Source organism: Parasteatoda tepidariorum, chromosome 3 (genome assembly GCF_043381705.1).
Source record: "Parasteatoda tepidariorum isolate YZ-2023 chromosome 3, CAS_Ptep_4.0, whole genome shotgun sequence".
Taxonomy (NCBI): Eukaryota; Metazoa; Arthropoda; class Arachnida; order Araneae; family Theridiidae; genus Parasteatoda; species Parasteatoda tepidariorum.
In genome coordinates, this window is record NC_092206.1 from 5369556 (window position 1) to 5395188 (window position 25633).

General features: G+C 31.8%; 1 protein-coding gene across 2 annotated transcripts; it reads left to right on the forward strand.

The window, feature by feature from the left end:
• Positions 1 to 59: 59 nt before the first annotated feature.
• Positions 60 to 22763, forward strand: LOC107443054 (uncharacterized). 2 transcript variants are annotated; one of them, XM_016056795.3, is made up of 6 exons: positions 60 to 284; positions 17375 to 17588; positions 18929 to 19111; positions 20538 to 20716; positions 20927 to 21159; positions 22264 to 22763. In XM_016056795.3, exons 2-6 carry the CDS (start codon positions 17379 to 17381, stop codon positions 22653 to 22655), a joined length of 1197 nt encoding a protein of 398 aa, XP_015912281.2. In that variant the 5' UTR covers positions 60 to 284; positions 17375 to 17378; the 3' UTR covers positions 22656 to 22763. The 2 variants fall into 2 exon arrangements, with proteins under 2 accessions (XP_015912281.2, XP_071034342.1); XM_071178241.1 differs by lacking the exon at positions 60 to 284 and adding an exon at positions 8702 to 9033.
• The last annotated feature ends 2870 nt before the right edge of the window (positions 22764 to 25633 follow it).

The window sequence follows — 25633 nt, forward strand, 5'->3', positions numbered from 1 at the left end:
AAACAGGAATGTAACTGCCGTATTATATAAGATAAGAGAATTTTCGGCGATTTTAATGGACGGTTTATTATCTCTATCTGCATCCTTCCCTTATTTGTGGTATTTTAAAGATAAAATACCAGTGCGCTGTCCATCATACGTTCCTTCCTTCATTTTCTTTTGTTTGCACTGAGAGAGTAGTTCACAGATCGACGTCATCTTATCTCGAATCCAAAGTTTACCAGATCGCACGTATGTATGCGATTTTTTTTCACCCTATGTATTTTGGATAACGTCTAATTCAGGTGAGTGATTCTAAATTAATTTCCTCACTTTAATAATTACATCCACCATGAAGTTGCTACAATCACTGAAATGTATTAATATCTAGAATTAATTTCCTCACTTTAATAATTACATCCACCATGAAGTTGTTACAATCTCTGAAATGTGTTAATATCTAGAATTAATTTCCTTCCTTTAATAATTACATCCACTATGAAGTTGTTACACTCTCTGAAATGTATTAAAATCTATAATTAATTTCCTCGCTTTAATAATTACATCCACCATGAAGTTGTTACAATCTCTGAAATGTATTGAAATCTATAATTAATTTCCTCGATTTAATAATTATATCCACCATGAAGTTGTTACGATCTATGAAATGTATTAATATCTAGAATTGATTTCTTCGCTTTAGTAACTATTATAAACATGTTCACATTCATTATGCTGTTTTTCCAATTTCTGAAATGCCTTTAAAATCAATATCCTTGCTTGAATAATTACAAAATCATGGTGAAATCCACTGTTCTGTAATTCCCATCTATGATATATGTTTGTCTCTAAAATTGTTGCCTAGCTTGAATAATTACAATCATGTTAACATTCACTCTACTGTAATTCCCCTCTCAGATATATGTTAGTTTGTTAAAATTATTTCATAGCTTGAGTAATTTTATTTATGTTCACGTTCTCTATGCTGTAGTTCACATAGCTGAAAAGTAAAGTCTCTGTAAAATTTTCTTCTTTGCTTTTTTTCTTCACATTTTTTTCTTTTTATATATACGGTAGCTGAATGTCCGTTCTTCGTGTGGGATGAAAAAAAATAAAATCACTTAATCCGTACTGATCAACATTACGAAATCATGCACAAATCTGAAACGCATATACCGACAGCACTGAAAAGCTTAGTGGAAGAACCAGGTAAGTGACATTTTTAGGGGTATTTTAGATCAGTGAAAATAAAGTGGTTGCCTCAATATGAGTACATTAAATGTAACAATATTTTCCTTCTTTTTCACTTCAATCTAAACATTACTAATTCACATTCAAATTAGTACGGTTGAATTTTCAAATTAGGCAGTGGGAAATAAAATAAGACAAAGAATTATTAGTCCCACCTTCTAGTGGATAGGTAATAAAACAGTTGTTTTTCTTCTTACACTGATTATAGCCTATCTGAAAGTATAACTTATCTGGTTTTTCCACTGAGCTCAATTATCAAACCTAAAATAATTTTATTGATTTATTTATTATTATTTGTTGCCCTTCCCTATGGCTTTACGTTATTATAACAAGCAAAACACTCTCTGTGTAGTTGATCTCATCAAAATAGAGATTAACCGTATTTAGCATCACTTGTAAAGATGATATTGCTCGCGGCTAATTCTTGATAGGCAAAATTTACCAACATCCTCTCCGGTTCGTATCCCCTTCAAGGGTCAGTAAGACACTTATTTTCACAGTATCAATATTAAAACTGCTTATAGTTTTAAAACTATTAATTAGTATTTGATAATCATTTAAATCACAATGCTGTGCAGTTTCAACAATAACTATATAATACATTATCCCTATATTTGTATATTTGGTACTTATTCCATAGTTCTTCTTCTCAGCAGATCACCGAAGTCAAGCATCACTGGCTGTGGTCAGTGAGCGGGTGGGTGACCACTTGGATCAGTCTGCGTAAGACCGAGGGTGAGCGGAATTGGTCCTCGTTAAACTGTTCTACCGCAAAGTGCTCGACATCGCGTGCAGGTCGTCGGGCTACCAAAGCGGGGGTGCCATCCCCTATGCAGAGGATCAAAATTTTGATGGCATGTCTTCGGATCATCCTCAGGGATGTTTCGCAGAGCGTCGCCAATAGCCCATTGTGCATCTCTAGGGCGACGTAAATAAACTACAACAACAACATAGTTCTTCAATATTTGGGTTTTGTACGAAGTACATTTATCATTGGCAGCAAACTGATGCTGAAATTTTAAGAGCAAGTAAAATTTTTATGTGATCAATTCTTTACCCGACCATAAGTTAACTGTTTAAAATATTTATAAGTAGTGGTGGAAAAAAGTTATTCCAAGTATAATTCATTAAAATATAAATACGCTATCTTTTCTTCCGCTGGAAGAATATTTTCTGAAACTACGTAAAACCCGTGGTAGAATTCTTATTAAAACTGCACCCATTATCATTATATCAGTAGTGCATATTGCCAAAATTAATTGTGATCTGCGTATGGCAATTTTCTCCAGTACGGCAGTTTCTACGGTATTTCAATTAATATATGTTACCAATAATAATTAAGCATTGGTTTCAGTAATTATATGGCAGATAATAATATCCCCAAACTGAATAAGTATCTTTTCTACGTTAACTTTACGTTTTAGTTGATAGGTTATTTTTTTAAATTTAATTATTACATATTATCAACATAAATTAAGTATCATATACGCCAATAATAATATGGCGATTTTTAACGGTTCTACTAAACGAATAAGTTCCTTTACTCCTTTAATTTTGCCATGTAACATAGCCCATTTCGTTTATTTTAATTAGTAATTATTACGGAAATTAATTATCATTGGTGTCAATAAGAGTATGTCGACTTTTTCTTCTTAGTCAATTAGTGCTATTCTTCCTTTAATTTTGCGGACTTATGAATTTATTTGACCTAACGAATAAAAAATAATTAAACATTAAAGTATAAGCAACAAACTCTTTTCTTGATCATTTTTCATTTCATTCATTTTTTTTGATCATTTTCTTGATATAAGGAATCAAATATCACTAATGTTATCGCTAAAATATTTGAAAAATTGAATTTCTTGCAGTTAAATTTGAAATAATGGTTAACGCTTAACTAAAAAGAAAATTCTATTTCGTTTTTCGCATATCCCGCTCGAACGGCTCGTCGTANTGAAAAGATAAGAAAAAAATTATTAAAATAAAAAAAATAACATTAAAAAATATGAATAAAAACCCGGGATAAAGGATATGAACTCTTCATCAGCTCACACGATTATATCCGCAAAAAAGAGTGCTAACTAATATTGTTTCAATGTAGCCAAAGCAAAATTTATCAATACAATAGCATGAGAAGCAATCAACAATAGAGCAAAATAGAACACGTTAAGTAAAAAATATTATATGAAAAACAGAAAATAAAATTTCAAGAAAAAAAGTGTAACGAAAAAACAGAGCAAGACACAAAACGAAATCCATAAAGCGAGTAGCGACTTCAAATGAACTTACATGGACGGGAAACTTTCAATTATGATTGACAATATTTTCACAATAAGATAACCAGACTACGAAATATGAAAACGGAAACGCAAATTGAACTAAAAGCGTAAATAGAAGGTTTTTGTTCAATAGCGCGTTCTTACTGCGGTACTGAAGCGTGTTTGATTTGTTAGTTACCAAGTTGTAGTTGTAGTTTCATTTACGTCGCACTAGAGCTGCACAATGGGCTATTGGCGACGGTCTGGGAAGCATCCCTGAGGATGATCCGAAGACATGCCATCACAATTTTGATCCTCTGCAGAGGGGATGGCACCCCCGCTTCGGTAGCCCAACGACCTGCGCGCGAAGTCGACCACTTTACGGCAGCACAGTTTAACGAGGACCAATACCGCACACCCTCGGTCCCTAATATGAAAACGGAAACGCAAATTGAACTAAAAGCGTAAATAGAAGGTTTTTGTTCAGTAGCGCGTTCTTACTGCAGTACTGAAGCGTGTTTGATTTGTTAGTTACCAAGGATTGCTCCAAAAATGGATTTGCGCAAGGTAATAATATTATACTGGATAATTTAAAGAAGTTTATAATTAATGAGGTTGACTTTTAATTATACAATTTTAATGATTTTATAAAATTAATATACATTTAAGAAAAAGTGAGAACAATAAAGAAACATGAATAGCCTATTTTGCACAGATTTTTAGCCACGGACTTGCTTGAAATGGAGTTGCACATAATAAAAATATATAAATTGATAAAGAAGTTTTTGGTAAATTTATTTATAATTTACAATGATTTTATATAGAATTAATCACTTTAGTTGAGTAGCCATTGTTTTTTTTTATGACATTTTGAAAGCAATTTTCTTTATATATATGAGCCGCTCAGAAGCCAATGCGGTTAAGTCCATTTTTTGATATTTTCTGATTTTTGGAAATTTTGATGAAATAAATAATAATCTTCTTAGTTATTAAAGGATTTACTCGTTGGTTACTTTTTTCTAGGTGAGACAGCCCTTTTTTTAATAGCTTCTGAATATATTACATAATAATTTCAGAAGCCATTGTGAATAAGTTCACCTTTTATCAATATTTTTTTACACAATTTTTGAAATAAAAATTAAATTATTCTTCTTCTTTTGATATTTGTTGGTACCACTGTAAAATAAGAAATTCATAGTAACCAGGGTTGCCAGGCGTAGTATTTTTAATACTACGGTAGTATTTCTTCACCAAAAATGGTATGGTATTTTTTGTAGTATTTTTTTAAAATGTGGTATTTTTTATTTTTTTAAATTTTTTTTTTCATTTCCTAAAACAAAGAAAAGTGCCACTTTAGTTTTGAAGTAAAAATCAATTTTTGAAATAATCCAACAGTTTATTTTCTATTAGTCACTGTATCTAGTGATGATTGAGAAAAATCGAAGTTCGTTTATACTAGAAGACATAAATTTCTTATCTTTTTCAGCTGCTAAAAGGTGTAAGTCCTAAAATTTTTAAGATGCTGTCATTATTTCAATAAATACTTACGTTTTTATTTACACATCCTGTACATATCTTGTTTTTCTTGCAGAGTTTACACCTCGAAAAAAGAGTTTATACACTTTTCTAATTAAGTTAATAAACCAGGAATTTTAAAAACTAATGTATCAAAAAACATTAATTTTCTCAATTGTTGTGTTTTGGACTTAACCGCATTGGCTTCTGAGCGACTCATATATAGTATAAGAAAATCAATAAGTTTTATGATAAGTTAAGCACATGTATGTAGATTATTCTATCTTTTAATTGTTTACACTCTTATTTCTTTCTTGAATTTTCCAATTCATTATGTGTCGAAACTCAAATCGGTTTTTGGCTGCGTTGTTACTTAAAGTGCCCAAATTTTTGTAACTAGAGTTCTTATCATTGAACTTCTTTCTCTATTGGATTCAATTCATTATTTCTTGAACGATTTCTTATCATTCATGCAAATTCCAGACACTTGACCTTCTGGTGTCAGTAAAATGCTTAACAAGCTAGTTTTTCAGATAAAGAGCATCGATTGATGTAATGAACATCGATTTATCGATATCACATCTAACATGTAATGAAATTTCTGATTTATTAAAAAAAAAAAATAAACGAAAAAACCTTAAATCATTTTAGAGTTTTATTAAGCTCTTAAATAGCCAGACAATTACTACTTTACAGTCCGTGGCATTTATTAGACGCGCTATAAGATTCTATGTGAAATTATAATTTTCAAGTGATACTATACAGCTGCATTACTTTTACTCGGATGAAATCGGTTAGCATATGTTTACGCTCCTGTATCAATTGGTTAGCATTGTAATGCAATACGTTAAAAATAAATACCAATTGGAAGCATATAAAAAATCTCATGAATAAAAATCCATTACACGTATGTTTAAATATCAGGTTGAGTAAAAAGTTTTCCGCCAAAGGGAAATACCTCCGTGCTAGCAGCAGCCATTGCCGTGGTGGTTAACTTTTTTTGAAACGGGCTTTTGTATTTTAAAGCAGAAAGTTGGAACTACACAACTGTGTAATTTGTTTGTCAAAACTTTATCATCTTGTGCACCAAAAAATTTCTTAAAATGGAGCTATCACGTTAACAGATCAGACCCATTATGTACTATGAGTTCCGAAATAAACTAAGTGTAACTGAATGCCACAAGAAAATGTGTGAACGTTTAGGTTTCAATACTGTTTCTTATGAGGATACAGTAAAAGTTTGGTTTCGAAAGTTTAATACTGGGAATTTCAACATTGAAGATGAACCACGTTCTGGNATACAGCCAAAATTTGGGAGCCACGTAAAAGAATTATATATAATAGATAATGCTTGATATAATAAATATTCCATATTTATGTAAAATATTGTCTAATTTATTCAATCCTCAAATTTATATTATATATCGTCTAATTTAACCAATTTATACACTAACGTAAACAAGTGCAAACCGGTTTCAGTCACATAAAAACAATAAAGCTGTATAGAGTATCACCTGATAATTAAGATTTCGCATAGAATCATATAGTGCGGCGAATAATTTCACCAGAGACTGTATAATAGACAATTGTTTATTGAGGTAGAAATAATCACTTTATGTTTACTTATTATTTCAAGAAAAACAATCTAGTGTGTAAATGGTACCTTGAAAGTTGGTAATTTTAAGGGGAATAACGGCGCATTTACGACAAGAATAAATAGTTACCATAATGATAAAGCGGCTGAAAAAATTGTGCTTTTTCTTATAAAGCATAAAATTTTTATCACTGGGGGAAGTAAAAAAGAGATAAGACTTTAATATTGTTATTTAGATAATCAAGGTACTGTTTACCTCTTTTTTTTCCTCTTAATCAAATATCCCAAGTTGTTAGGACTAATAGTTTCGATTTTATTGAGATTCTGTGTCGTCAAAATTTTGATTCATATCCATTTGGTCTAATAGTTCAAATGTTATAAGATTTATGTGCCTATATACAATTCTGATACTGCAAACAAGGTAATGTTTTTATCTATTTTTTTACGTTAAATTCCATTAAAACAAACTTTTAACCATTTTTAACTACCAGTTTTAAGGGCTTTATAGGTTAAGTGGAATAAATCAAAAGTTACAATTTTCCCACATAAAACTCTGCACTATTAGAACTAATGACTTAATTTTGATTTCATTGAATTTAACGGAAAAAGAGTATTTAAATAACAACTTTTACAGATATTAATATCAGACGATATGTGTAAGTCTAGAAATCAATTATTATACAGATTATTTAGCTAATCTGCCGTTAAAATACACAAAAATGGTCTCATTTTATAGATTATCTAGACAGTCTTACCTAGATAAACTGCACATCACTTACGATTGACACACGTTAATGTGAAGATAAGGTCTTTGTTTGATAAACGTATCTGCGCACTGAAATTAACATAATAATATTAATTTATTTTTCGATGTATAATAAATTAAGACTTCTCTCTATAATTAACATGTTAGTTGGTAGAAACAGTAACTTTAAGGACTAAAAAATATTATTACAATCAAGGAAATTAGCATATTGTCATTTATTTATTTTTCAACACCGGAAGAATCAAGTCAAAACAATCAACAAATTAGTTTATAGAATGAAAGAAACAAACTTTAATGATACGAAACACTTTTAAGGATGACACTAATTATTCTTCAGATTAAGGTAGGCATTGCGCATATTAACGGCTTTAGTGTTTTAAATAAGTTTGAATAAAAACTTTTACATAAAACCTTGATAACTTTTAAGCTATTGTACACTTGGGATTAATAAAATAAAACACAGTAACATATGAGTCGTGTTGCCTCGGGGGGATTGAGCGTTAGCCTTTCAGTGAACCAGATTCAAATCCCAGGTTTGGCTGGTAGATACGAATTCCGCACCCATCTCGCGCCGACCGCAGTGCTGACGTAAATATATCCTTAATGGTAGACGGCTCATATGCTTAGGTCTCCTTGCCGTCAGGCTAATCGTGGAAGGTTTTCGTGGTTTTCCTCTCCATGTAACTCAAATGCGGGTTAGTTTCATCAAAAAAGCCTCCGCGAAGGTATAATTTCTCCCAATGCTTGAGTTACATTGTCTTCTGGACTGGGTTCAAAATTATAAGGCTATAGGGTTGAACATATCCAAAATTGGGTTGGCTGCTTAGTGACTGTTATAATATATATATATATATATATATATATTCACTACTCCTGGCTCACAAAGACAGCAGACAAAAAATATTTTCGAGCATTCATCTAAGTGGCTTATACAAATATCAACATTCGCCGGAGGATGCTGACATTCACAAATTTTAGTTTCTCACAGTAACATGCATACTAATCCCGGTTAACAACGACCACAATGCTGACACGTAAAAGTACTCACAGCGGCCAGGTAAACGAATCTTGGGGTTAAACGGAAATCATTACGAGATTATGAATCATTACGAGATCTCTACCGGGTTCGGTTCTAAACTGAACGATAGCCGGTAGTAAAATAAAACAAGAATCACAATATAGTTAAAAATTAAGAGCAATAAAAGAAGACAAATAAAATAGATCTATTTTCCCACAGCCTTCGTAACAATGCAGACTAAATACACAATAAAACCCGATGTTTTTTTGTGATGTTATGGAAAAGAGATACAGAATGATTAATCGACCTTGGCTAGACTTGATGTTGTTTTTGGGGTAAGCTGTTTCAATAAGCTGATCGACAGAAATGTTGAAGAGAATTGGCGATAAGTGCAAAAGAAATACTTTTAAAACTCACTTGCTTAAAATTAAATTATTTATAACAGCGTAATTAGGTTCAAATCGACAACAAGATTCAAGGATTATTTTATTTCATCAGTGATAGAGAGAGAGAGACTATTTTTCTAGTCCGAAATTCAACTGATTTAGTCTCACAAAATACATACTTTGTGATAACTGTGACGAAATGGAATATGGAAAGGAACATTATTTTCTTTTTTATTTAATACGACTCTAACACAAAAAGAAAAGACGTGAGTACTTTTTATTTCTATAATGGCTAATATTTGTCTAAAATTAGCAATTTTTTTTCAACTGCTTAATAATTTGCTCATAAAATAAATTTATTAAAATAACAGTTGATGATTTATCTAAAATCAAAAATTGTTTTCATACTATTTTAACTGCTTAAAAGCTTGGTAAAAGAATGAACTAATGCAATAGAGCTGATCATAACAGTTCATGACTGATTTAAAAATAAGAATTGTGAATATATTTTTGCAACTGTTTAAAAGCTTCGTAGAATGAACTAATGTAATAGAGCTGATCATAACAGTTCATGACTGATTTAAAAATAAAAAATGTGAATACGTTTTTGTAACTGCTTAAAAGCTTAGTAAACGAATGAACTAATGAAATAGAGCTGATCATAACAGTTCATGACTGATTTAAAAATAAAAATTGTGAATATATTTCTGTAACTGTTTAAAAGCTTAGTAAGAGAATAAACTAATGTAATAACTAATAAAAGTTCACAATGGATTTAAAATTTTTTAACTAATTAAAAAAATAGTAAAAATAATGTAATAGAGCTAATCATAATAGTTGGTGATTAATTAAAAATAATGAATGTATTATAATGAATCGTTGCACGCTTATGTACTGAAAAAACAAACTGTTGAGCGCTTAGTTACAGATTAAACTAACATGATAAAGGCCAATAACGTATAATGATTGATTAGAATTAAAAATTATTAAAACTTTTTTTAACTGTTTAAAAATTTAATTAAAAATAAACTAATACTGTAGCGCTAACTTTATTAGATACTGATTCATTAAAAAATTTAACAAAAATCTAACCGTTAAAACTTAAGTAAATTAATAAACTAATGTAATACAGATATTTAAACGGTGAATTTAAATGTTTTCTTTATTCGTTTCTTTGACATAAAAGGATCTTTAAACAATTTCAGGGCATTCATTTATCTCTCTCAAACAAGGAAAGTAATTATTTTTGATTTAAAAAAATTATATTTTCTGCAATGCTTAAAATCTTTACGTACTATTAAGCTTTTATTAGTATTTATTTTTTGATTTAAAATCGATGATATACATATGCTAAATCAGATTGACATTGAATGCTTGTAACTAATGTTTAAAAGATTGAAAAACACATTTGAATTTTTCGCTCAATTATGAAAAATAATTTAGTTGTTTTGGAAGTATGAACTAGTGAGGACTAATATTTTTTAAGATTTATATGATCCCCTTTACCGTTAGCAATTTAAAAACACTTTCAGCTGACTGTTTTTTTCAATTCCTATTAATAGTTCATACTCTCCGTACATTGTGTTCAAATTTTCAATTCGTTAATGAAATACTTTTTATTCATCCACTCAAGATCAAATGCATTTTTATAAGATTGTAGGGCAGGGGTGGCGAACCTTTACGCACCAACGTGCCATTTTTTCTAAAAAATTTTTTAATGAGATCATGGACGTGCCGTCAAATAATTTTGACTTCGTGATTTTTGGGAAAATAATGATACAAAATAGTATCAACTCAAAACTATTCATTTACTTTGAAAAAAAAAAACAAAAAAATTTTGCAATGTCTCAGTTATACGCATAGTTCAACTTAAAGTAAGATCAGTGTGACTTCTGTTGTTGCAGATAAGATGACAAATAACTTATGTTAGGTTGTAAGATGTTAGTTTATGCAGGACAGTTATTATTTTTTTTTGCTAGTCATTTATTCAGGGTTCGTGATTTTTTTGATTCTTGTAAAAAAAAATCAAAAAAATCAGATTCTTTTGATTTAAATTGGATTTTTTTGATTAAATCAGATTTTTTTGATTTTTATTCAAATGCACAGTAAGTTTGATTTATGACTAAAAAAACTTTATAAATGTTTAATCAAAATTAAATTAATATTAAAACTATATTATAAGAATATTTAATTAAAATAATTAACATTAAAACTATATTAAAAGAATATATATAGAAACTCGAACTACCTAAAACAATTTTTTATTATAATACTTAGATTTAAATGCATAGCAACCATTCTGAAAAAAATGCATGATTGAAATTTAAAGACTAGATGAAATAGAGAATTTAAAGAATACTTTAACTATTAAAACAAAGTTTCAATTACCAAACCATAAATGTAATAGATTGTGTTTATAAATGTAGTCATTCAGCAAAAAATAAATCAATATTTAATCTACATATATTTATACTAAAATATTTATTTTTAATCCTATATCAAAATAGATAAGTTAAGCTAAAAAAATTTTTTTTAAAAATCTATGTACCTACTCATTGAAAAATTTTTTCCCACAAAAGTTCTTTTTAGAAAATCTGATAATGTCAAAGATACCGCTAAACATATGAGAAAAAATACTTAAATGTTTACTTTAATCTGTACTATTAATCTCAAGAATCAGGAGATTTGTAAAAATGTAATTTCAAATGTGTTAGAATTTAACGCATACCAAGAAAGAAAGTAATTTCGTTAGCTGAAATTAATTAATGCAACAATAATAAATTTTAAAACTAATGCAGTAATTTACTTAAAATAAATTTTGAAACTAAGAAAAGAAATAATAAAAGTATCAATGATTTAAAACACTGTTTTTTAACCTTTTAAATCAATATATATATANATATATTATTGTTAGCTTATTCTTATGATTATTAATTGTTTTTTGACATTACTTGTTAATTTTTTTGTCAATAATTGCCTATTTTTTTTGTTCTTTGTGAATTTTAATTTAATTGTTAATATGCTTCATAATGAACTTTGTGATCGGTGGCGTGCCCAAAATATTGTGTCGCGTGCCATTGGTTCGCCATCCCTGTTGTAGGGGATAACGCTTAATGTTAATGCATTTTTTATTAAATTATATTCATAACATTTTTTATATTAATTCATTCATTAAATAGGAATGAGTGAAAAATGAAATGGAATTTTCTGATGAGTTAAGCGTTAATCATTGTTTTAAATTTTACTATAAGTGATTCAGTTTTTCACAGATTTTAAAAATAACATCAGTGATCATTTTCAACCTAAGCAAATAGTTTATTGCGTGCATTTAAATATTCAATTGTATTTAATATTCGCTGTGCCAGATAAATTCAATAAAGAACATTACGTGGTAGCATGTGTGGTCCACGTCACCAAAGTTATACTTTTATAGTTGCCTAATCCCAATATTCTTTTTTTTTTCAATTCCTACAATTAGTTCACGCTCTCCTTATTATATATATTTATATATCTTGTTAAAATTTTTAATCGTTAATAAATAAAATACTTTTTATTCATCCATTCATTCATTTATATGGGAGAAATTATTTAATTATTTAATAAAAAGTAACTGAAATAAAATTTTTCTTTGTTGACCTGAGTAGGAATTGAGTTTAATTTTTTTTTGTATTACTTGTTTATTTGAATTTTGAGATACTATTTTAAAAAAGTTTAATTAAATAATTCATTCGTTAAATAATTCACGGTATGCATTATTAGTAAGATTTTTTATTATCATTCATATTTCGTGTCATAGTGCCCAACATACTGTTTGTAAATCTTTGAACCAAAGTCTGTACTATTAGCAGAATTTGTAATAAGTAGGATTTTCAAAGCATAGGAAATTTTCCTTGTAGCATTAAAAAAACTTCTACATTTATTTTTAAAATCTAAAAAAAAGAACAGAAAATAAGGAAAGTCTCGACGATATTATCCTCGTATTTGCTTTATTCAGATAAAGTGTCTGATTTCGTAAGACAAATTATCTACTGCAATATTTTATGACTCTTATTATGAAATAAGATTAAGAAAAGTTAAAATTCAAAGAATAGAGTAGAAGTTATTCAAGGCATTTTTTTAAAAAAAAATCTATCTATATGTATACATTATTAAGTTCTCCATAAATATTGTTAGGGCATATCATAAATAATCAGATTCAATAGAACTAGTTTATCTAGTCACAATCCAATTACGGTGTTAAGCATTTTATCTGTTTCAAATCATGCCAACATTTTATCTATTAATATGCATGTTGATCTCTCTATTTTCGTTCAGCAACGCATGCAGTTTTTTTTAATGTTTTATCAGCGTAACGTTTTTTTTCCTCAGCGTTCATAATCACGAGATCGAAATATTAAATAGTGGCAGATTTTTACTCAGAAATATGATGTTAAAAAAATAAACTCATAAATACGATAAAATATTTCTTTAAAAAATTTAAATAATTAAACTTAGTTAACTTTTATTAGTGGCATTTATTTATTGCATAAAAAATGATTTATTTTAAATTTTTGTATCTTTTAAATATTGAGAATATATTTTAGTATGTAATTTAAAAGTGAAGTTGTTTATGAGACAAAATCCACGAGTCTTAAATAATAATATATTTATGTGTCTTAAATGTTATTTATTTATGTGTCTATAAATAAATGACATATTTATATGTGTCTATATATAAATAACATTATTATAATTAGTGAATACATAATTATGTGTCTAAAATGTTATTTGTATCGAAATTCTTAACTTTCTTACCACTATTCTTATAGTTTTTACTTGTCATTGAAGACAATTAGGGTAAATCTAATTGTCTTTCTGAACAAACTTTTGAAAGTAATCTAAACAGAAATAAATCTTAAAATATTTTTTTTTAAATGACAAAAAAATTACCAGATGTTGTTCAGTATATCGGACGCTGGGCACGGTTTGTACTTAATTCCTTGAGTGCAATTTTCACTACTGCTCAATTATTTCAATACACTCATCGTATATTCAGTTTTTCATGCAAATAAAAAAATAATAAACTTAACTTTATCAGATATGTATTCTTTGTTACAATCATAGAGGCTCATAGTTTATATGACAGAATCATTGTTTATGTGACAGAAATAAATCATAAATTTTAAATCAATTGTAAAAACGGAATTGAGAATTGATCTCCCCCGAAATTTATAAATAGAATTATGTAGAATTAATCTCACCCGCCTGAGGATAATGCTGACCAGATTATCAGAATCATGTGTCATTGGGTCACGAAATTGTGACGATGCTCTCTCTCTCTCTCTCTCTAATACTGTTGAGGGAATACTTGTATGTAAGGGGATACTTGTAGGAATACTTGTACTTGAGGGAATACTTGTAGGAAATACTTCTAGGAATTACTTGTAGGTAAGACTCCTGGCTGTTGAGGGATTACTTGTAGGTAAGACCCCTGGTTGTTGAGGGAATACTTTTTTACTTGTAGGTAAGACCCCTGGTTTTGAGGGAATACTTTTTTACTTGTAGGTAAGACCCCTGGTTGTTGAGGGAATACTTTTTTACTTGTAAGTAAGACCCCTAGCTGTTGAGGGAATACTTTTTACTTGTAGGTAAGACTTTTGGGACAAAATGAAAGGAGCGACTTTACTGCTTTGGGTAAAAGAAAACGTAAGTGCAAAAGATATAGCCTCTAGGTGTGATATCAAAAATTTGACTTTTGAGCAGGAGGAAAAACGCTTGAATGACTATGAACAACATGAGCAATTTCTCCTGACTGTACCATAAGATACCCAAGTCAGAATTTGAACTATTATCATCGAAACAATAGCCATATTTGTTACAGCAACCAGTTGTTTACACTATTTAACATTGAAATGAAACGAATTCCATTATGCTGCGATTAAACGATTGAGTTGTACAGTCAAACCCCGCTATAGTGAACCTTCAAGGGACCGAAATTTTGGTTCACTATAACCGGGAGTTCACTATATACGTTATGCGGGCAATTTAGCTAATGGCTCCCAAATTCCTCCTTTTTATTACACGTTATTCAAATAAATGACTGAAAAATATTATGTAGTAGCAAAAAATTTGTTATTTTTTATTACTCTTTGTCCTGCGTAGAAAAAAAAAGAAAAATTAGTAATCTTTAGCTGTTGAGCAGTCCTCAACATCAGATATGGAAACATTTCCCGACTCTGAGATAATTTTTCCTGATTTTCTGTTAATCCACTTTTTAAACTTGTCTAACCTGCCATTCGAGCACATAAAAGTAATCTCATAAAATCGCTTAGCAAATTCATCGACATTTGTCCAGATACTGGAAGATTGCGGCTTCTTTGAATGATGAACCACTTCAGTAATGCTTCTTCAATATCCTTGTGATCTGCTTTTCTCAACTTTTTTCTGCCCTTTAAATTTTTTTCATGAGCANATTAGGGTAAATCTAATTGTCTTTCTGAACAAACTTTTGAAAGTAATCTAAACAGAAATAAATCTTAAAATATTTTTTTTTAAATGACAAAAAAATTACCAGATGTTGTTCAGTATATCGGACGCTGGGCACGGTTTGTACTTAATTCCTTGAGTGCAAATTTCACTACTGCTCAATTATTTCAATACACTCATCGTATATTCAGTTTTTCATGCAAATAAAAAAATAATAAACTTAACTTTAGCAGACATGTGCTCTTTGTTTCAGTTATAGAGGCATATTTCATTGTTTATGTGACAGAAATAAATCATAAATTTTAAATCAATTGTAAAAACCGAATTGAGAATTAATCTCACCCCTCCTCGAAATTTACATATGGAATTGTGTAGAATTAATCTCACCGGCCTGAGGATAATGCTGAGCAGATTATCAGAATCATGTGTCACGAAATAGTGAAAATGCTCTCTCTCATGGTTGTTGAGGGAATACTTTTTACTTGTAAGTAAGACTTTTGGGGCAAAATGAAAGGAGCGACTTTCCCTGAAAATATTTAACCTTACGACAACCTTGTTTCGGAACTTTCATTTAATTGTCGCGAAAATGTTTGTACTAAAAACCTTTTTTCAATAAACCAAAAATATTGCAGTTTCAATCCCAAAAGGATTAAAAATTATTTTTAAAGCTATTTTAAAAAGCATTGTCACTTAGGTAGAATGGTCACTTAGGTCTATGATGACGTTTTCAGCTGACGTCACACTAGCGATAGGATCAAATTGCATTGTCCATTAAAATTTCAAGACAAGGTGGATTTCAGCTGAACATACAAGACTTAGCGAAAAGAAACCTTATAATTACCTAGATTTAAGATTATTTTCACCTTGAGACTAGCTTTTTGATAGATTTTTTCACGCTTGAGAACCCTAAGTCAGTGTTCCCCAACCTTTTTATCACCGCGTACCTGTCAACGTTTGATATTTTTACCGCGGCCCTCTGAGGAGGGGGGGGCGTTGATTGTTTATATATTAGATTATTTTGATTTATAAATTTTAATTTAATTGTATTCAACTTCCAAGTAAAATACAGTTACACCAAAAAATAAATATAAAGTGATTTAACATTTTAACTTACTAGAACGTTAAATCAATGAAAACTGAGCTTGTTTCCTTGCAATGAGACGGTTCCATCTGGGGGTAATCGGAGACAATGACACATTACAAACATTAAAATTTATGTCACTACTTTCGGGGACCCCTTTTTTTAAGTAAATAAAATTTTAATGGAACACAGATATTTTTAATTTGGGGTATAAAAACTAGGAATTTAAATTTAGTTTCAATGAAATGGGCGGCCTGGTACTATTTGATCCACGGACCGGTACCGATCCGCTGACCGGGAGTTGGGGAACACTTCCCTAAGTCAACCTCGATTTAAGGTTTTTATACCGCAGGTTGTTTTACAAGGTTTTGGAGGAGGGTAATGTGCGTAGAATTGAGCAAATGGTCACAGATCTTGTTTTAAAGTTAGAAGGTTTACACGTAAACCGCATAACAAAATTTTCTGGGTTAAAATAAACCTTATTTTGCTATCTGGGTTAACTGCTTTGGGTAAGGAAAACATAAGTGTAAAAAATATAGCTTTCAGGTGAGATTTCAAAAAAATTGACTTTTCAGCAGAAGGAAGAACGTTTGAATGACTGTGAACAACATAAGCAATTTCTCCTGACTGTACCATAAGATACCCAAGAAAGAGGTTGAACTATTATGATAGAAACAGTGATAGCGACCAGTTGTATATACTATTTAACATTGAATTGAAACGTATTCCATTATGTTGCGATTTTTATTCTTATTGTTGCGATTAAACGATTGAGTTGTATTGATAATATTATCTTTTCATTTGTCATGAAATTCAGTCCTATGTCATGCACTCATGCTATGTTCAAATTTCCCCCCCACAGTGTGATGACCTCCAAGATCTCGGGATGGTTTGTGCTATCAGCTGTATTCATAGTGGCCGTATTCGGCCTGTTCTTTACTTTCACAGAGCGAAAGACCTGGCCCGAACACAGAATTGAACTTTCAGCCACTGACCAGNCTTATCATGAAATTCAGTCTTATGTCATGTGATGATGCTATGTTCAAATTTTCCCCCCACAGTGTGATGACCTCCAAGATCTCGGGATGGTTTGTGCTATCAGCTGTATTCATAGTGGCCGTATTCGGCCTCTTCTTTACCTTCACAGAGCGAAAGACCTGGCCCGAACACAGAATTGAACTCTCAGCCACTGACCAGAGATTGATACCACCAGCATCTACTGTGTGGTGCGAAGCGATTGCTCTCACCTCCGATCATCCTTTTGTAGCTTACCAGGTACTAAACAAGTGTCTAATCTACATATCTTTTATACTGATAAGTTAAAGTTAGAAGCCGCAGATTGCTCATTCTTATGGGATGAACTGAACTGTATAAAGCATCTGGGCACCTGGGGCTGCTGGCGGCCCCTTCCCCATTCATCTTTAGCTTGCATTTTGTGGCGTTTCTATGAGGTGGCGACATGCAAATGAAGTAAAGGCGTATTCATGCGGATAGATGATCATTGAGTTTTATCTGTGTAGTGATATGCAGTAGGGTGGTAAAAATATGAGGTTTAATTTCAGCTAAGCTGGTGAATTAAAAAGTAGCACTTAAGATGTTGTCACAGTTCAATTTGTTTAATGACACTATTGCACAAAAATAGTTTAATGCGAGTAATTACACATCAAATAATAAAGAACTGTATTGAAAAACTAGTCACTAAAATAAATGTTCAAGTTGCATGCACTTCATGCAAAAATAATAACTCACTTTGAAAACCTGAGACATCTTGTATTATAACTCTAATTTAAGAAAACTCCCCCAAGAAGAGCTGTAATATTTGCACATCACATATTCGAAGATGTAGCTTGCGTATCACATTTTAAAACAAAGGTAAAAATTAAATATCAACAAGTTTCACACCAATATATGAGACTGCTCAAGTCGGGCCATTGTTAATGGATCAATTCGTATCAGAGCAATTAAACTAAATGTAAAGTCTTGTTGCATGAGGACATAATTGTTCGATTTTAATTCGACGTAATTGTGGCTTCATATGTTAGCTGTTTGTGGAATACACCGTCTATGACAAACGGCTGAAAACAAATTGTGTGTCAATTTCCGGGAAAGGCTTACATCAATATCGAAATTGCTCAGACTCAACTCAAGCAAACTCTACGAACGCTCTTGGATTTATTGCTACTATTTAAGTCAGCATTTAGTCTTACATAAATAACGGAAATGTGTACGTACATCTGCCATAATTTTGTTTAACGTTTGTCAACGTCTTAACAATGTTTTTTAATTTGTATTTTATTTTTTATATTAGCTTTCTATGTAGTTATTTCCATATTGCCACAAAATTCTGTTCAATTCTGTTGAGTTCTGTTACAAAATATGAAGATGAACTTTTAAATACGGACATTTTTATTAGTTTTATTATCTTGATTCACTTAACTCATAAATTAGCAATTTTGTTGCGCTTAAGAGATAATTTTCGACGTAAATAATGTTAATTTCGTGAACATTTTGTTTTAAAAAATACATACATTTTCCTTTTAATTTGAATAATTTCTTATTAATTTTTTTCGTTATTATTTAAGAGCAGTGAGATAAATATCTAAGTTTATTTTCAGGTAAGCCAGTCTCCCCATGTCAACGCCAACCATCTTAATAAACAGAAAGTGAGCGTCTCTTTGAAGTTGGGAGGAGGCAGAAGTCGAAACTCCTTCAAACTCAAATATTTTCTCCTCACATCTTCAGTTCTTGAAATCTACTCTTGTGCATCACAAGAAGGAGCAAGACTACTGGTCTTTAAAGTAAGAGTTCATAACTATCCCCACTCTCCACATCTTCCTCCTCTACGTTACCATGGCTTCGGCCAGTAGCCCCCCCCCCTCGCAAGTATTGCCTATTGTCCAGCGTCTTACTGAAACGTACCGGTGTTGCAAAAAAGCAAGATTTGCCGAAACCATAGTAACGGAGAGGGGGAGACGTGAATACTCAATCGTGTAATAGGTAATGCGCAAAGTAGAGCATAATGGGAATAATACATTCATGGTGTGTTGTGCTATAATTAAGTTCGGAGACGCGTGTGATGTGGTCATGATCAATCTGTTTTTGATGTGCAAGAATTTAAGTCTGGAGATGTGGAAGGCCAAGCTGTAAAGAAGTGATAGTGATAGTAGCAGAGTCTCCATATTAGTAAAGCAAATAATGCAAACTTATCTAGAGGTTTTATTTTATGTCTTTGCCTAATTTCATGAAATTTTGCTAACGTTACTGAAATGAAATTTCATGAAATTCGGATATTGCTCACTAATGCAAACTTTAACTATGGACCTTTTATATCTAGAAATTTTTAATAAACAAAATAAGATGAGTTTGAAAATCTTATTTTGTTTTTGGTCCGTTTTATAGCAGCTTTATTACTGAGGAGCTGAGTAAGCGAAGATTATTTGTAACAATTTATTGAATTTTGACAAATTAGAATGAAAATTTATACATTTTATACCTTTGCCTTAATTTTTTGTCCGCAAATGTTCAATCGGTGACACATGTAAATCTTTAAGACTTGTTTAAATATTTCGTGTCTGCGTTCTCATTTTTGGCATTTTCATGTTTGGTTAAAAAAGAGTTTTTGACGTCACCAAATGCACTTGAAAAATAAACAAAATTAAATTAAAATAAATAAGTAAAATAAATAATTTGGAAAAATAAATGAATCAATTGCGTATAGCTAAATGAAAGACCCTAGAAATGAAAGACCTATTTCCATCAATCATAAGTTATCTTTAAATCGGCAAATATATATTCTAACTGTATTCAAAACAATTTCTGAATGTAATCTAACTGACATCTCCTACAATAATGCATTTGCGTATAGCAAAGAGTTAACGTTCACATACTAGAAAATTATTTTACTTATCTCAGAAAGTAATCTAACTGACATTTCCAACAATAATGCATTTGCATATAGCTAAGAGCTAACGTTTACATCAAAGAAAATTATTTTACTTATCACAGAAAGCAATCTAACTAACATCTCCAACAATAATACTTTTGCTTATAGCAAAAGCCTAACGTTCACCTCATGGAAAATTATTTTACTTTTTTTTACTCCTTTTATTTATCTTTATAAAATAAAAAAGATTAATTTTCATAAAGTTTAAATATATGGTTAATTATTTTAATATATTGATATATATTTTTTCAAAAAATACTCATTTTAATTTATTTAATCAGGGTGAACACGGTGTTCAAGAATATTTGCAAAAGCTCTCAGAACAGCAGAATTCCGATGATAGTTCGATGGAAGAAGCAAGCTCAGAAGAGATTCAAATATCGAATCTAGACTGTTCAAAGAATGAATATTTCTCAGCATGTAGAAACATGAAGAGGCAAAAAGATTCTTCATTGGTCAGGTAAGTTAAGGAGCATTATTAAATAAATTCATATTACAGACTGTTTGATTTAGTGTTCCACGATCTCCCTTCAACTCTAAAGCACCTTCATGACTTTTTCTGCCAAATCAACTTTCCGTCTTGCTGCACTAAGCATTTCTTTTTTTTAAAAAAACTTTTTTTTTGTCTCCAGATTCTATTTACTTAAACTACGACCTGTTTTCTTTGCAGTGATTATGCTGTGGCAGTGAGCGGTGAAGAAACAATGTGTGATGTGGTATCTCAGAGACCAGTGAAAGTAAACATCACCGCCGATGGGTTCTACGTGATTGTGGCCCTCAATACCAATAAAGAGAAGACCAATCACTTCGGTCTTCAATTGCTCATCGACAGATCCCGCTACACAATCATGAAGTCCGGACACTCCTTCGACATGTGCAGCCTCTCAACGTCTTGCACCATTGGTATGTAATCCTGTTGTAGAAATTCATTGATTCTTGCCTTTTCTAGAAAACCATTTTTAACGTAACATATAAAATTACTTTCCGGAAAACGCTAGAGGTAAAAATCCTTCATGGCATCTCTACCTTTGGTGATTCCTCTCAAATTCTTATCCTTAAGAATGTTAAGATTGTCATTCTCAACCCAGTCCATCCATATTAGAGGGAGTATACTACGAGATCTTTTTCCCATGGGATTTGCCAAAAAGAGTATCTTACAGCATCGATCTTCATACATTCTTTCCCGATGTTCAGGCCATTTAATTTACTGGATTTTCATGAATTTTACAGTATCAGATTCATTAAAAATCTAGTTTGAAGCTCTAAATTATTTCTTCTTCTCCATGAGCTATTTACCTGAACCCCCACCAAGTATACTTATAACAGCAATCCCGTGATAATTTGCTTTTTTTTCCTTCTGTAGATCGGCTAAAATTAAAATTTTAAATGGTTACTATGGAATTTCTCCTGCGGTATAACTGATGAATGACAAGAGGGTGGAGTAAATAAAAGTGAGGCAACAAACCCCACGCTATAATGGTTCGGTCCATAATCCTTGACGCATGAGTGCGCCACAAAGGCGTGTCTCATTCATGCAAGTGGCACGTAGGTTTAGTAAAAATTTCTTACTACTCATGCGTCACTGATGAATTAAGGAAACGCTGACAAGGTTCAAAGGGGTAATGCTGCAACATCCACCATACCTGTAGCCTTGTGGTGACTTCCTTATTTTCGGGCACTTGAAAACGAAACAACTTACGGGAACCAGATTCGTGTCGCGCAATGACGTGAAGTTAAGGACAATCTCAAGTAACAACCCAAAGACTGTTTCATGAGGACTCGTCAGTCAATGGGACAAATGCTCATGGGGACTACTTTTATATAAAGTAGTCTCCATTACTTTTAAATAAAGTAGTCATTTAGTCTCACTTTCATTTAACTTCTCTTCTTGTTATATGAAATAGTCGCCCCTCTATATCATTATTTTATCGTTAATTTGTATTTCTATAACTGTCGCTGTTTAAAGAGTCAATTCAAGTAAAATATAATGGATAATTTCGTTTCCAGGTCTTTCTTTTGCATCTGATGACGGCGCACTGGTTTGGATACCTGAAGAACCGAATGCTGGTCGATCTTCCTTCACCATCCGATCAAGGTGCAAGCCTAGGTTGGCAGTTTTTGCCATTCTCTCTGTCTTCCTGCCCCTCATGTTCTTCGTGCTGGTCGCCTTCTTTGTGAGGGCAGACAGAGAGAGGATAAGGCGCATTTACTCCAGGCAGTCGTCGTCGACCCTTCCGGCAGTGGCAGCTCCACTCCTTACCATGCCTTTCAGAACATCCTCCACCAGAACAGAACCTGAAGCGACGACGACGGCATCTGAAGAACTCCCTCCCCCCTACCATGCTGTCTTTGATCCCCCTCCCCCCTACAGCTGCCTCAAGCCTGAAGACAACAAGTGATTGAAAGACATGCCTTGTGAAACAACTAGTCAACTTTTTACTCAGCATTTCCTCTCAGTGTAAATATTTCATTCTCGAAAAAATAAAAACATTAAAAGATCTTTTTAATACTGTTGGTTTATTGAAGACTAAAATTATAACAAATGAATGAATAAACAAACATTGTGTCTTTCAAGCAGGGTTGGTAAGTTCAATTTACAGTTTTTGACGCTTTTAACCATGGTTTATACACCTAGTGGCCAAATTATTATGACCACCCAATTATGATTTCGGTCTTCGACCTCCCCCCCTCCTCACCAATACTGGGGTTGGGGAAATGTTGAGGTGAAGGAGAAATATTTTCTCTTTTTTACTCATGATTGGTTTGTTCTTTATTTTTATACTATTTACAAACGATACTATACTATTAATTAAGATATTTCTTTAAGAATACATTTATATAATCCCTGTAAATTAAATCTGCAAACACATTTCGACAAGGAAAGAATAAAATGGCGGGAGGCTGCGTATCCAACTATGCAAATGGAGTTGCCCAATAACCGGGTCACAGGTGACGTACCTCCTGTCACTTTGTTTCTTATGCACTGGATCTTAGTTCAAATGACGCTCTGCTAAATCTGAGTATGTTGCTCACCCTGTTAGTTTTTTTTCCCTTTTTTTCTGGAATAGCGTATCGCACCGAGCAATTCCTCGCGTTAGTTACGTTTTCGAAGAACTGAACTTCTTCTCCTTTCGATAATCTTTTGTCCAACGACCCACGCGCGAAACCGAGCACTTTACGGTAGAACAATTTAACGAAAACTCCAAAGATGACCGTGAAGAAGATATATCCACCGGATCATCACTTATTATTATTACTTTACTCCAATGAAAAATATAGACAAAATCAATCTGGCAAACTACACCTAAGCACCAATGGTACATCGCAACATCTCCTGGCACCCTTCTGGGAATCAATTGCGATCGAAGCTCCCTTGGCCAGATTCTCAACTGGTCACCTAAAATGTCTAAGATTCAAACGTGGCACAAAAATTTACCCGACTTGTAAAAAATGCTGCGTCCATCCAGCCTCGCCGAAACATATACTTGATTGTGTCGGACTATCCAGCAGGGCGGACTTAACTTCCGATCCACTTCTTGTCATCGACTTTCTGGGTGTCAACAACTTTCTGGATTTGATCTGACTAATGTCAGATCTATGAGGATAAGCAACAACAACCTAATTTAGCGAAGACAAATACCGTGCAACTTCGGTCCCTTCGCGAGTGAATTAAAGTGGTATTTAACCCGTTCAGAAAGTGATACTTGATCTACTGAGAACCGTGTCTAACGATCAGTTCATAGTGGGACAGATTGCTCGTTTGAGAAGAGAAGTCTTCAACCGTCTTATAAATTTTTTTTAAAGAGTTTATATACATTGGGTTTTTCCTCCTAATTTTCAGAAACTAAACGTTTAACATTCAAGCTATAGGTTATTATTTATAATCATAAAAATTAGCTGTTAGTTATGCATAAGAATCTTTTCGATTATTGGAAAATCGACATCCAAGTTTTCCTATATGTTCCTGAAAAAGAATAAAATCAATTTATAGCAGAGAAGAGGCAAATCATAGATTTGCATATCTAGTCTCAAGAACTGACCCATAAATAATATTAATTGTTATAATGATAAAATGGATCATTCATGATAAATAAAAAATTTTTTGCAAAATAATTAAATATATACTTTTATCTATAATGAAAAAGCGTAAGAGCCACCTCTGTTGTTTTGAGTGTTCAACTTAATGTTACAGTTTTCTTCGCTGCGGAAAAATCATAAAATTTGAAATTACGTTGGGGATTAATAAAAAGTATAGGAAAAAACAATGGATAAAAATTTAGCATTCGAGAATTAACTCGAGGTTCATAAACTGTTAAACTTGCAGGAAAAAAAACAATACAGGCTGGTCAATAGGCCGCAGAATCATGACTACCCAGATAACACCGCTACCAGATTGCAGCAAAAATGCAACAGCCATGGAAACATATTTGTGAAGCCATATGTGACTTTTGCGATGACGATACGTGGGTCTAAAAAGGTTACTGTGTCCTCCTTTAGTGACGTGACATTTAACGTCACCCAGACGTCAACAACAGACCACAATGAGGCATTCAGTTGTCGCAGTGACTTCACCGTATGACGTGAATGTGACATATTCACGTCTCAAGTAAGTCTCATGGTGACAGTGTTGAGGCGTGAATATGTCACATCTTCGTCACATGGGGACACAGTTGAGACATGAATATGTCACAACTTACTCACACGGTGATTCTGTAGAGACGTAAACGTGCTACGTTTTCATCATACCGTGACCCTGCTGAAACGTGAATATGTCACATGGAAAATGGAAAAAGCTAATTAAATAAATAAAATGGAAAAAGCTAAAAATGACAAAATACATTTGTTTTACAATTATACTTAATGGATAATTTTAAAAAATGTCATTTTGTACATTATTATTTTGTTAATTTTTTCGATTGCTTTTTAAAAATTATATATAATAATTCTGTTTTCAATAATTTTTTAATTAAAACAAATGTATATAATTTAATTACTTTTTTAATGACTTAATGACAGTCGAACAAAGCTTTTATAAAGCAATAACATGCATAATCGCTTTTGACATTCATAATCGTTTTGAATCTTGTAACATATCTTTCACGGAATGCTTTATTTTCAATTTTAATCACACACATTTTCAATTTTAAATCACACATTTACTGTGAATCTTATCGAAAATTTGATTAAGAAATAAGTAATGATTATCGTACTTTGCCATACTAGGCATGGCCTTTTCCACAATTATTGCTTAGTAGTCGTGGAGGCTTAAAGGAAAGAGTGCTCGCCTCTCAAATAAGTGACCAGGGCTCGAATTCCAGCAATGGCTGGTTGAAACGAATTCCGTATCCGGCACGAGCAGACCACAGTGCTGACGTAA

Bases quoted from the DNA above. Each gene is read 5' to 3' on its own strand.
- LOC107443054 (XM_016056795.3), top strand. From the start codon at position 17,379: ATGACCTCCAAGATCTCGGGATGGTTTGTGCTATCAGCTGTATTCATA. The intron at 17,589-18,928 runs GTACTAAACAAG...GTTTATTTTCAG, and splicing joins ATCCTTTTGTAGCTTACCAG to GTAAGCCAGTCTCCCCATGT. The intron at 21,160-22,263 runs GTATGTAATCCT...TTTCGTTTCCAG, and splicing joins CTCAACGTCTTGCACCATTG to GTCTTTCTTTTGCATCTGAT.